The sequence below is a fragment of the Bos javanicus genome, chromosome 4, assembly GCF_032452875.1.
Source record: "Bos javanicus breed banteng chromosome 4, ARS-OSU_banteng_1.0, whole genome shotgun sequence".
Classification (NCBI taxonomy): Eukaryota; Metazoa; Chordata; class Mammalia; order Artiodactyla; family Bovidae; genus Bos; species Bos javanicus.
Genome location: NC_083871.1, coordinates 99319585 through 99333645, shown reverse-complemented (window position 1 = coordinate 99333645; position 14061 = coordinate 99319585). Strand labels below are relative to the sequence as shown.

At 37.4% G+C, this 14061-nt stretch overlaps 1 protein-coding gene across 12 annotated transcripts in view; it reads right to left on the bottom strand.

Annotated features, from left to right (window-relative positions):
* The window catches only part of AGBL3 (AGBL carboxypeptidase 3), a 98916-nt gene that overhangs the window by 38224 nt on the left and 46631 nt on the right, over positions 1-14061 (bottom strand). For 11 of the 12 annotated variants that reach the window (XR_009736041.1, XR_009736040.1, XM_061414757.1 and 8 more), the window contains 5 exons: positions 12907-13033; positions 11828-11928; positions 11505-11617; positions 10599-10665; positions 443-532 (listed from right to left, as the gene is read on the bottom strand). Coding sequence is in view for 10 of the 12 variants with exons in the window: in XM_061414757.1 (XP_061270741.1) it covers positions 443-532; positions 10599-10665; positions 11505-11617; positions 11828-11928; positions 12907-13033 (498 nt within the window). In the remaining 2 variants the exon portion in view is untranslated. The remainder of the gene's footprint in view (positions 1-442; positions 533-10598; positions 10666-11504; positions 11618-11827; positions 11929-12906; positions 13034-14061) is intronic. The other variant, XM_061414758.1, reaches the window with a different exon arrangement.

The following is a 14061-nucleotide window of genomic DNA, read 5'->3' as shown; positions in this document are numbered from 1 at the left end:
CCATTTCCAGAAACTTTAAATTAAAAAAAAATAATAATTTTCACCAATTTTTGCTGGTGAAAGGGTTTCAGAGCTCCTCCTGCTGTCATGATGAAAGGCAATCTCAGCACCACCTGTTTTATACTCTTGTATTCCCCATTAAGTTTTCTAAGTTTTATCTCTTCTTGCTATCCTGAATGCCTCTTTGTAAGAGACCTTAAATAGTTTTCTGAGTAAGGTAATTATACGTCAAATTTAAATATAGAACCTTAATAAGACCCATCTCTCACCTGCCAAGACTCTTTTGTATTTTTATAAATAGTTAAGTAATATGAGCAAAATTTTAATCATTAAGTTTTCCTGGGGAAAAATCATTAAGCTTTCCTGGGTGTAAGAGGAAATAACTTGCCATTCTCTTGTTTTTTCCAAACAGCCATTAGCAAACATATCAATGAATATTTACCTCTTGTTCTTCTTCTCTGATGTTTTGATGTCTTTCTATGGTAGAGTTTCTTTCCTTCTTTGTTTTTAGTTGTTTTTTCTTGGTTTTTATCTAGGTAAGAGATTCATATTTAATCAATGTATCAAAGATAGTATGTATGCAGATATAAAACTATTTTGAGACTTCTAGGAAGGTGAAGTACTTTTTCTTTTCTCTCCTTTCCACTAAGTACAACTAAAACCCCTGGCTGTTATATACAAAGTAAACACAAGAGGCTCTGAAAGGAGAAGAGGAGGCAGACGATGAGGGATTTCAGGAGCAGAAGGGCTGCCTGATGGTGAGTAGTTCTGTGTGTTTTCTTTTTGCCTCATCTATCCCAGCCTTAGAGCTGGAGAAACCAGAAACCCAGAGTGCCAATGAGTGAAGATAAAATGCCTGAACACTTCCCAAATTTGATCAAAGATGTGAAGGTAACTATCAAAGAATCTCAGTCAACTTCAAGTAAGATAAAATGCCCACACTAAGTCACATAAACTTTGAAAGCAGTAAGACTGAAGCAAACTGTTACCTGCAAGGGATCCTCAATAAGATCATTGCCAATTTCTCAGAAACTTTGGAAGCCAGAAGACAATGCAGAATTTAAAGGAAAAAAACAAAACAAAACAAAAAAACCCCAGCAGAATGGTCCTTCAAAATTTAGGGAGAAATTAAGACATTTCCAGATAAACAAAAGCTGAGGGAGTTTGTGACCACTTGACATGCCTTGAAAGAAATGCTCAAGGGATTTCTGCAAGGTTAAATGAAAGGGCACTAGGTAGTAACTTGAAGCTGTAGAGAAAAATAGAGGTCTAAATGAAGGTAATAAATACATGGGAAATTATGAACGTTAGTATTATTGTAATAATGATTTGAAACAGATCTGTCATCTACATGAAAAAAAGTGTTAGTTGCTCAGTTGTGTCCAACTCTTTGGGACTCCATGGACGGTAGGCCACCAGGCTCTGTCCATGGGCTTCTCCAGGCAAGAACACTGGAGTGGGTTGCCATGCCCTCCTCCAGGGAATCTTCCCAATCCAGAGATTGAACCCAGGTCTCCTGCATTGCAGGCAGATTTTTTACCATTTGAACTAGCTGGGAAGCCCCACATGATTATGTCTACATGATTAAAGAGGAAAAAAAAGTAAAGAAAAAAAAAAGCATTTATTAGTCTAAAAGCTAATACTACTATTACTTTAGCCTATAAAATTTTAAGTCGCTCAGTTGTGTCTGATCTTTGCGACTCCAAGGACTATAGCCCACCAGGCTCCTTTGTCCATGGAACTTTCAGGCAAGAATACTGCAGTGGGTTGCCATTTCCTTCTCCAGGGGATCTTCCCGACTCAGGGATTGAACCTGGGTGTCCCACATTGTGGGCAGATTCTTTATTGTCTGAGCCACCAGGGAAGCCCTGTAACCCCAAACCTTATTTGTTACATAATTTAGGAGACTAATACACTTAAAGAAATATTAGTTTATGTTTTTGGGCACACAATGTATAACTATGTAATTCTATGACGTATACAACTGAAAGCGTGGGGGTACAGCTATAAAGGAACAGTTTTTGTATGTTTTGAAGTTAAGTTGGTATAAATTCAAATTAGACTGTTATAACTTTAGGATAGTAAATATAATTACCATGGTGAAAGCAAAGAAATGATTTATAAAATATACACAAAAGGAAATAAGAAAGGAACTGAAACATTTCACCACAAAAAATCAACTAAGCACAAAAGAAGACAGTAATGCAGGAAAAGGAGGAACAAAAATACTATAAGACATATTGAAAACAGCACAAGGACAGAAGTCAGTCTCTTTATCAGGAATTATTTCCATTGGATTAATGGATTAAATGGATATTAATGGATAATAATATGGATATTATTAATGGATAATACATGGATATTATTAATGGATAAATGGATTAAACTCTCCAATCAAAACAGAGCGATTGGGAGAATGGATAAAAACACATGATCCAACTATATGCAGTCTTAAAAGACTCAGAAAGATCCAAACACAGAAACTGGTTGAAAGTGAAAGGAAAGAGATATCCTATGCAAACAGCAACCCACAGAGGCAGAGGAGGCTCTATTAGACAAACACAGACTAAATTTTAAAACATTACTGGAAACTACTTTTAAAAGGACATTACAGGTTAATAAAAAATTCAATACAACAATAATATATAACAATTATAAATATTTACATACCTAATGATCATCAAAATATATGAAGCAAAATAGAACCGAAGGGAAAAACAGACTGTTCTACAATAATAGTTCAGTTCAGTTCAGTCGCTCAGTCGTGTCCGACTCTGCGACCCCATGAATCGCAGCACGCCAGGCCTCCCTGTCCTCACCAACTCCCGGAGTTCACTCAGACTCACGTCCATCGAGTCAGTGATGCCATCCAGCCATCTCATCCTCTGTCGTCTCCTTCTCCTCCTGCCCCCAATCCCTCCCAGCATCAGTCTTTTCCAATGAGTCAACTCTTCGCCTTCAATACCCTACTTACAATAATATGGAACCAATCAGAAGGTTGTAAAGAAAAAGGATTTAACACATTAAATCATCTAAACTTAACAGACATACACAGAAGACTGTACCCAACAACAGAGTATACATTTCTCCTCAGTTGCATATAGGACATTTTCCAGGATAGAACAGATGTTAGGCCACCAGTTGAGTTGTAATACAGTTTAATAGATAGTATACAAAGTATCTCCCTCTGACCACAATGGGATGAAGTTAGAAATAAATAACAGAAGAAAATCTAAAATATTCAAAAACTTGTGGAAATTATACACACACTTTTTTTAAAAATGGATCAAAGAAGTCACAAGGGAAATTAGAAAATACAGAGTTGAATAAAAATGAAAACACAACAGAGTGAAATTCATGGGACACAGCATAAGTGGCACTGAGGAGGGAATTTATATCCATAATCACATTAAAAAAAATTCACAGATGGCAGAAGGAAGTAATAAAGATTAGAGCAGAGATAAATAAATAGAAAAACTGAAGAAAATGAATCAAAAGGTCAACAAGGTTGACAAATCTTTAGCTAAATGGACTAAGGAAAAAAAAGACAAATTACTAAAATCAGAAATGAAAGTGAGGATATTAGTATCAATTCTATACAAATATAAAGGGTTATAACAAAGTCTTGTGAACAAGTGTATGCCAACAAGTTGGATAACCAAGATGAAATGGATAAATTCCTAGAAACACAGAACTTACCAAGAGCATCTCATGAAGAAATAGAAAATATGAATAGACAAGTAACTAGGTTAAGGAGACTGAAATCAGTAATCAAAATTCTCCCAACTAACAATAAAGCCCCGATGGTTTGTTGGGTGAATTCCACCAAATATTTAAAGAACAACTAATGCTGATCTTTCTCAAACATTTCTAAAAAATTTTGAAGAGGAAGGAACATTTTGTAATTTATAAGGCCAGAGTTACCCTGATACCAAAGCTATACAAAGACACTACAAACAAGAAAAGGAAGCTATATAGACCAGTATCCCTTATGAACACGCTCAACATCACTAATAATTAGGGAAATGCAAATCAAAGCCACAGTGAGGTGGTATCTCACACCTATTAGAATGGCCAATATTAAAAAACAAGCAAACCAGAAAATAACGAGTGCTTGCAAGCACGTAGGTACAGTAGAGCCTGCATGCACTGTTGGTGGGAATGTAAAATGGTATAACTGCTGTGAAAAACAGTATGGAGGTTCCTCAAAAAATTCAAAGTAGAATCACCGTAGGATCCAGTAGTTTCCTTTTGGGGTACACACCCAAAAGAATGAAGAGCAGCAGCATCTTGAGGAGATGTGTGATCATATTCACAACAGCTAGAATGTGGAAGCAACCTTAAGTTTCCACTGAGAGATGAGTTAGCAAAATTCAGTGTAAACATACAATAGAATATTATTTAGCCTTATAAAGGAAAGAAATTCTGAAATATGCTACAATATAGATGAACCTTGAGGACATCATGCTCGATGAAATAAGCCAGTCACAAAAAGACAAACATTGTGCAATTCCACTTATATGAGGTACTTAGCACGGCAAAATACATGAAGAAAGAAGAGTACACAGTGGTTTCCAAGAGACATGGGAGCAGAGAATGGGGAGTTATTAAGGCTGTAGAGTTTGCTTTTCAAGATGATAAGAGTTATGGGATGGTGGTGATGGTTGTACAACAGTGTGAATGTACTTGTACCAATGAATTATACAGTTAAAAAGGTGTTAAGATGGTAAATGTTATGTGTAATTTTACTACAATAAAAAAATCAATCTCTATATTTTTGAGGGGCTACTGGAAAAGAGAGTATATACCAGACTTAGAATTGTGAGAATGAGAGGCTAGAATTCCATTTTGCCTGCAAGAGAGCAGAGTCTGAGAATAGAACCAACCCAGAAGAGGCAGAAATAACATTAAAATGGAGAAAAAATTTTGCATCCTGGTGTATTCTTTGAGCCCCTTATTTAAGCCATGGCTAAAGCCAGCCTTATCCCTAGACTATTTCCCTTACTAAACCGACCAATTCCCCTTTTAGCTAAGCCATCTTTTGGAACAGTTATTTGTTTCTTTGCAATGGATGGACTTCTGATACACACCCTCAGAATATGATTTAGTAGGTATAGAAGAAAACAATCTCCATGTCACTAAGTGGAAGCTCCATCTTGTAGCTCAGGCCTGGAATTCTGGAGACCTCTTTCTCTCCTTTGTATTTTTCAAATTTGTACCCAAGCCATCAGCAAATTCTCTAGACCCTGTCAGATGTATCTAACATCTGGTCACGTCTCATCGTCTCTACAGCTACCACCTTGGTCCAGCTACCACTTCTTCTTGCCTGGGTAACTGCAATAGCCCCTTAAATGGTTTCCCCTTGTGATTCATCGTTCTGCTCTCAACACAGCAGCCAAAGTGACCTTGCTGATACAAAGCCCATCATGTTACTCCTCTAACCCAAACTCTCCAAACTCAAGAGTAAAAACTGAAGTCCTAAGCCAGGTTTTACATGATCTATTCCACTTGCTCCCCAGTGTCCAACACCTATTTCACGTTCTCTTAATCCTGTTCTCTTTGTTCAATCTTCTCTACCCAGATTAGTATCCTTGGTCTTCCAAAAGATAACAGACATGTTCCTTCCTCATGGCCTTTGCACTTCTAGTACTCCTAGTCTAGGAATAGGTCCCTCCTAGATCATTCCCCAAGTTTTACTCTCCTTACTCCCTTGATGTTAGATTTGGACATAGGAATTTATTTAGCCAGTGGAATGATACACAGGAACTTTAAACATACTTTCATGGTTTGGCATGCCTCCTGAACTCTTGTGATTTACCATGAGAGAAACCATGAGAGAACATGCCCCAGCTGGCTGCTGGTATCTATGGAGAAGGAAGAAATGTAGACCAGACCTGAATCAGCCCACAGTCTGGACATGAGTTCAGTGGATCCCTGGTCAGTCCAATATAGCCATAGATGACCCCCAAACAGGAAAAAAGATATTTGCTAATATAAGCTATTGACATTCTGAGAATTGTTTTAATGAATAAAATATGAATAGTTTAGACCTGATACCTAAAAGTAGGATGCTGTCCTAATAAAACCTAAACTATGTGGCAATCATTGGCTTGGTGACTAAATAACAGGTGGTTACAGGAAGACAGAAAACACAAGTTATGTAGAGGTGACGCATTTAGTGAAACTGCCTTCTGTGAGAGATGTGCCTAACAAACCTGAGTCACTGGACAAAGAGACTTTGAAGCAGAAAGTTTATAGAGTTATGAGTTGGTGGTTGCTAGCTTCATTTGATAAGGTGCTACAAGAAAGAAATCAGCTCAAAAATACTTGAATAAAAAAATGGAATTGAGAGGGAAAACAGCCCCAAATTCTAGAATTTGTAGGTTGGCTTCAATATAACCTTGAGGCAAAGATCAAATCAACATTAATGGCTTTCACATCTGTGGTAGACAATCTCTAAGATGACCTCTGATGATCCCTGTCTGTTAGCATTCATGCTCTCCTGTGGCCCTAGGTATTGGGCTCAACCTGGTGACTCACTTCTTATGAATGGTATATGGCAAAAGCGGTGGGATTCTGCTTCTGGGATGAGGCTACAAGGAGACTGTGCCTCTAGCCTGTGTGCCCTCTTCTGCTGTCTTACTTGCTCGTTCACATGAAAGCCAGATACATGTTGTGAGCTGTCATACAAGAAGCACACATGGTAAGGAACCAAGGGAGACTTCAGCCCTCAGCCAACAAGGAACTGAGTCCCTCAGCTCAGCAGCCTGTGAGGAGCTGAATCTTATCGCCAACCATGTAAGTGAACTCGAGAAACGGATCCTTCCTCAGTCAAGTCTTCATGATTCCACAGCCTTACCAATACCTTCATTGCAGTCTTTTCAGAGAAGTTAGGAACCCAGATAAGTCACTCCTGGATTCTGATCCACAGAGACTATGTGATAATAAATGTTTATCATTTTAAGTTGCAGAGGTTTGGGGTAATTAGTTACTCAGCAAGAGGAAATGAATACAATATCTGTCTTGGTCCATTCACCTGCTCTAACAAAACAGTTACCACAGACTTGGTGTCTAATAAAAAAAGAAATTTATTTCTCATATTTCTGAGGCTGGAAGGTTGAGATGAGGATGTGGTATGGTCAGGTGAGAGCTTCTTTTTGGTTTGTGGACTGTCTGTTGCATCCTAACAAGGCAGAAGGGGCTAGGGATCTCTCTGGGCCCTCTTTTACAAGGCGCTAATACCATTCAGATGGCTCGGCCCTCATGACATAATCACCCCCCAAAGGCCCCACCTTCTAGTACCATAATACTGGGCATTATAATGTCAACATATGACTTCTGGGAGACAGAAGTATCCAGACCATTCCACCACTAAACCTCCCACATTGACATCCTTCTCAAAAGCAAACTTCATTCATTCCATCCCAACAACCCCTAATGTCTTAACTCATTCCAGTATCAACTCGAAACTCCAAAGTCCTAGCTAAATATCATCTAAATCAGATATGGATGAAACTCAAAATACGATTCATCCTAAGGTAGATTTCCTGTCCAGTTGTGAAACTATGACCAAGTTATGTGCTTCCAAAGTACCACCGAGAGACAGGCATAGGATAGACATTCCCATTGTAAAAGGGAGAAAAAGCAAAGAAGGATGAGGTGATGGGTCCCAGGCAAGCACAAAACCTAGTAAAGCAGATTCAGTGAGATCGTCATGGTCATGAATAATCCTCGTGCCTCCGTGATCTGCCTTCTGGACCCACTGGGGTGGCAGTATCATCCAGCAGCTTGGCAGGCTGCCACTAATACCTGGATCTCTGTCAGTATTCTGTCCACACCACAGTGCACAGCTCCAGACAGCCCACCTCCATGGCCTTCGACAGAAGCCATCTGCCCTGTTAACACCTAGGCGTTAGTGTCCCTGATGATCTCTTAGTCCCTTTGGGGCTTTTAAAAATTTATCTTGCTGACACAAACAGATGGAAAAATACACTGTGTTCTGGGATTAGAAGAATTAATATTGTTAAAATGACCATAACTATCCATGGTAACCTACAGATTCAATGCAATCACTATCAAAATACCAATGGCACTTTTCACAGAACTAGAATAATTTAAAAATTTGTATGCAAACACAGAAGACCCTGAATAGCCAAAACAATCTTGAGAAAGAGGAACAGAGCTGAAGGAATCATGCTCCCTGACTTCAGACTGTACTACAAAGCTTTAGTAACCAAAATATGGTACTAGCACAAAAATAAATACAAAGACCAATGGAACAAAATAGAGAGCCCAGAAATAAACCCACACACGTATGGTCAACTAATCTACAACAAAGGAGGCAAGAATATGCAATGGAAAAAAGAGTCTCTTCAGAAGGCAGGGGTGGGAAAACTGGACAGCTACATGTGAAAGAATGAAATCAGAACATTCGCTAACACCACATACAAAAATACACAAAAAATGGATTACAGACCTAAATGTAAGACCAGAAACCATAAAACTCCTAGAGGAAGGCACAGGCAGGACAGTCTGACATAAATTGTACCAATATTTTTTATATCTATCTCCTAAAGCAAAGGAAATAATAATAAATGGGATCTAATTGAAATCATTTGCACAGCAAAGGAAAGCAAAAACCAAATGAAAAGACAACCACCTACTGAGTGGGAGAAAATATTTTACAAATGATGTAATTGATAAGGGTTAATATTCAACATATATAAACTGCCATATAACTCAACATCAAAACAACAACCCAATTTAAAAAATGTGCAGAAGAACTGAATAAACATTTTTCTAAAGAGAAAATGCAGATGGCCAACAAGCACATGAAAAGATGCTCAACACAGCTAATCATCAGGGAAACCACGATGAAATATCAACCTCACACCTGTCAGAATGGCTATCATCAAAAACACAAATGACAAGTAGTGGCAAGATTGTGGAGAAAAGGGAACTCTCAAGCACTACTGGCAGGAATGTAAATTTGTGCATCCGCTACAGAAAACAGTATGGAGGTTTCTCAAAAACAGAACTACCACATGACCCAGCAGCTTCACTCCTGGGTATATATCCGGAAAAAAAAAAAAGAGCACTCGTTTGAAAAGATAACAATCCTTCCAATGTTCACAGCAACATTATTTACAGTTGGCAAGATAAAGAAGCAATCAAGTGTCCATTAACAGATGAATGGGTAAAGAAAATGTGGTGTGTGCACGCGCGCGCGGGTACATGGACTACTACTTAGCCATAAATAAGAATGGAATTTTGTCATTTGCAGCAACATGGATGAACTTGGAGGGTATTATGCTGAGTGGAATAAGTCAGAGAAAAACAAATACTGAATGATATTACTTGTATGTGAATCTAAAAAATGTGAAAATAGTGAACGTATTCTAGTGAATATAACAAAAAAGAAACAGACTCACAAATACACAGAACAAACAAGTGGTTACCAGTGGGGAGAGAAGGGAAGAGGGAGAATACAGGGATAGGGGATTAAGAGGTACAAACTATTATGTATAAAATAAGCTACAAGGATAATTGTACAACATGGGGAGTATAACCAATATTTTATAATAACTGTAAATGGAGTGTAACCTTTAAAAATTGTGGATCACAATACTGTATAGCTGTAACTTTGTACATCAACTATACTTCAATAAAAAACAAAAAACCTGTCAAACTTGTGAAGAACATTACACATTTCTCAGCTACAGAGCTCTGTAGTATTGAAGCCATACTGTAAAACTCAAGAAGTTCTGATAGCCTTCCTTTTATTCTATGTCTCCATCCCCTTCAGTTCAAGCTTGTCTTAGTCACCTCTTAATACCATCACATTGGGGGTCAGGGTTTCAACATGTGTATTCAGTGGTGGGGCACAAACATTCAGTACACAAAACCACCTAAACTCCCTAATCCTCCTCCTGCTCTAATTTCCTCCTTAGGCACTTCTCATCATCTAACACATCATACATTTTACTTGCTCAGTTGGTAAAGAATCCACTTGCAATGCAGGAGACCCCAGTTTGATTCCTGGCTTGGGAAAATCTGCTGGAGAAGGGAAAAAGCTACCCACTCCAGTATTCTGGCCTGGAGAACTCCACAGACTTTATAGTCCATGGGGTTGCAAAGAGTCAGACAGGACTGAGTGACTTTCACATTTTACTTACCAACTAGAATATAAGCTATGATGGGAAGGATTTTTTTTTTTTTAATTTTGTTCACTGATCTATTCTCAAGCATGAAGTCAGAGCTCAGTACATAGTTGTTAAGTAAATAAATAAATGAATATAGAACTAACAGGCAATGTATGTTATGCTACCAACTCTTATTAACAAGTAGTATGGCTTTTAAAAAGTAATTTAATCTCTCTGGATCTTAATTTTTCTCATCAATAAAGCAAGGGTATTAAAAGAGTCTAAGATTAGAAAATTCTATGATTTAAGGATATGGTACATAATAAGAAAGTAACAATTATGCTATACAATAATTTATACAACTGCAGACTCTTTTTTTTTGCCTGGTTGTTAGTTATAATAAGAAGACTACCTATTTGGCATACCCATATCATAGGCATAAATTTTCAATCGTACCTGAGAATTTAACTTGAGAAGATCAGTCTGAGAGTCATTGGATTCTGAACTGTCAGAGGCATGGCTACTACAAAAAATAATAAATTACTTTACATAATGTTTTGGTGGTGTTTTAAAATTTCAACTGTTACTTTTACTTTATTATGTCATTGGAATGGCAGAAATAGTTCTAGTTATAAAAAGGATGTTTACAAAGGTGGTGTAGATGTTTGATAGTTCTAGGCATTAGAAGAGAATATTAGAGGAATGATGACTGAAATTGATTGGATCATGTCAAACTAGAAGAGAGTATTAGAGGAATGATAACTGAAATTGATTGGATCACGTCAAATATAAATAAATTCATGAGTTCGAAATGATACTCTATCTGCAAACAAACTTTTGAGTCACCATTGGAGGTTACAGGGGCACTAACTCAAAGTCTGAAAACTTATAAAGGTTAAGAATCAAACATTTGTTCTGATTTTCCTATAGGAACTGCACTAAAATTAGTACCTTCCTTCTTCCAGTAACATTCCCTTGGCATTAAATTTTGCACTTATCATTCACTAACTTAGATTATTTATATGGTGTCTCTATAAATGTGTCGATTCTCTGTGGGTAATGACAGCATTAAAAACAATTTGAGATGTCTTTCACATATAGTACATAGTGGGTACTCAATATCATTTGAATAAATGAAGTCTTGATAAGTTCTGGCTGAAGTAACGTGCATGGGGAAAATTTTCCTCCATCTCTAGCCAGGATTTTCAGTACAGACTGACAATTACATCCTTGAATTGTTATAACAGGCCTTCCCTAACCAGGAATGGAACCCTGGTCGTGGTGGTGAGAGTCGAATCCTAACCACTAGAGAGCATGTAGAATAACACAGCAAATTACATTACTTTCACTATCTTGACCTACCTAGTCTCTAGATCCAATGTAATTTCTTTCAGAGAAGTATCTGAATCATCAATGACTTTTTCCAAGTTTATATGTTTCTCCATTTCGTCTAATTCTTTCAGGCATTGATAGTACTAGGGGAAAATGATAGGTAAGTTAATTATAAATAACTTATTTCCTAATTAAAGTAACTGAATATTTATAGACACCTGGAACATCAAGTACAACAAAACACTGAATGAACAGTCAGGATGTTAGAAGGAACAAACTGCTGCAGGCCCAAAGGCAGGTGATGTTATCTGGGCGTCTGGAGTCTGATGTATGAGCAAACGGACTTTACTTACCTTGGTTCGGTCTGGATCACAGTAGTCCAAGAGAGAGTCACAAAAGTGATATCCCATTGACTCCAAGTCTTTCGTGTTGAAATGAGTGCCTCTTTTATTACCTAAAACATCAATAAGTTTATCCACCTTTGATGATGAGTTAAACATTTTTTTTCTTAGCAGGAAGGCCTAAGTTGCAAAACAGAGTATAAACAAAACACCTGATATGATTCCATATTCTGTCCTCTGGATCTTCTACACTGGGGCAGGTCATTAAACAACTGACTGTTTTCCCTTGTTCCCTCTCCACCACCTGGACCAAAGCTGACATCTAAAAACACAGATTAATCTGTGTTGCAAAGCAGAAGAAAATTCAGTCAGAAAGTTATGAACTACTTGGTTACCAGTTATAAGCACCCTGATCATCGCTTAGAGAAAAACCTGCATAAATATTTAATGTTTTCATCATCATTAACAGTGTTATATCAATTTCAAGGTGCTTAAAAATTAGCTAGAAGTAATATGTCTGGATTTCTGGCACCTTCCTTTGAGTTGATACATTTTCTAATATTGTGAGTTACCCTAATATGAGGCATTCTAAGGATATGTTAAATGTGACTAAAAGCTTCCTTAAATGGAACTAGAGCACATGTTTATTTTACTTCAAGGAACCAATTAAAAAAAAGAAAAACAAAGCCCAGTCAACTTTGTCTTAAAAATAGCCAATCTACTAAAGATATTTCTATTCTGATATTTTAATTATGAGCATTGCTTTTTCTTGAAATCATTACAGTCGTAGGAACTCTTCTAAAAGAAAAACCCCAAACAAGCAATTAAAGATCAGATCATGAAACCACCACTTAGGTATACTATATATGTGGTAAAACTTCGTTTTCTAAACAAAGGAAAATGAGGTGATCAAGATACATACAGTAGGCATTTGTTTATTCATCCTATTTATAGATTTGATTAGATTACTGGTATATATCTACGTAGGAAGAAACTGCTCACTATCCAGTTGTCAAACACTATGAATCTTACATTGAATGTGCTCCTTTGGTTTAACTCTGACAGTCATGAATGAGGGCCCTCAATCTTACCCAGAGTAGATCCACAAAAAGTGGCCTCCATGGTGAAGCTGTTCCTGATCCCCATTTTCCACATCACCACCCTTCCTGTTCCCTCTTTGCTCTTTTGAATATTAAACTTGCAGGATGAGAATGAAAACTGAAAAGAAGCAAATAAAAATGAGACCCACTGCTTTTCTAATCACAATGTCTGTCATAGGAAGTAGGGTTAGAAATGAAAAAGTAGGTGTGCAAAAGCATAATTCTCTCTAAAGCTAAAATAAAAGCTTCTGGAGCTGCTTTTATTTCCTGATCAGTGGAAATAGCTCATTTTAAGTATGACATATTTACATTTCTGAGAATTATAGGCTTGAATTCTGAAATAAATTTTACTTTATATATATATAAAACATATGCATTCAAAACCCAGTTGACTAATTCTTGATAATGTTGACTTTAAAAGGTTACAGGAAGGAGTCTAAACATATTTAGGAATGAAGATCAGTGTTGTAGATTTTTAGATACTGATGCTTTATTATCACATGAAAGATAATTTGAAAATTACCCTGAAAGATTGTTATAACATCAGTATCTACAATGAGTTTTTGTAATTTAATTACCATACAATTGAAAAAATTTACTTTGTGTTCCATCCTGTGAATGTTAACACATGTATGTTATTGTTTAGTCACTAGGTCTTACTCTTCTGTGACCCCACAGATTGTAGCCTGCCAGGTTCCTCTATCCATGGGATTTACCAGTGGGTTGCCATTTCCTTCTCCAGGGAATCTTCCCAACCCAGGGATTGAACTTGCATCTCCTGCATTGGCAAGTGGGTTCTTTACCACTGAGCTACTAAGAAAGGCTAATACATGTAAAGGTTTGTGAAAACTGTCAACAAATTGGCACTTGCCAAGGGAGCCTGCCATCTACCTCTATAAGGATTAAGTCATGTGCTACAGCAGCTGCTGACCTCCAATACTCCCCCTGAAGGAGTTTAGGGTGGAAAGCAGGAATGAGACACTATGCTACGGGAAACTGGCAGGACAGGTCTTTAGATAGTTAGATACCGTCAGGAGCTGATTTTACGAGCCCAGTTCTTATATCTCCTCATATCTAGAAAAGCACTAAGGTCCTTCATGGTGACGATTGTTTCTCGAGACTAGCAGAAGCTTCACAAGACCAGCA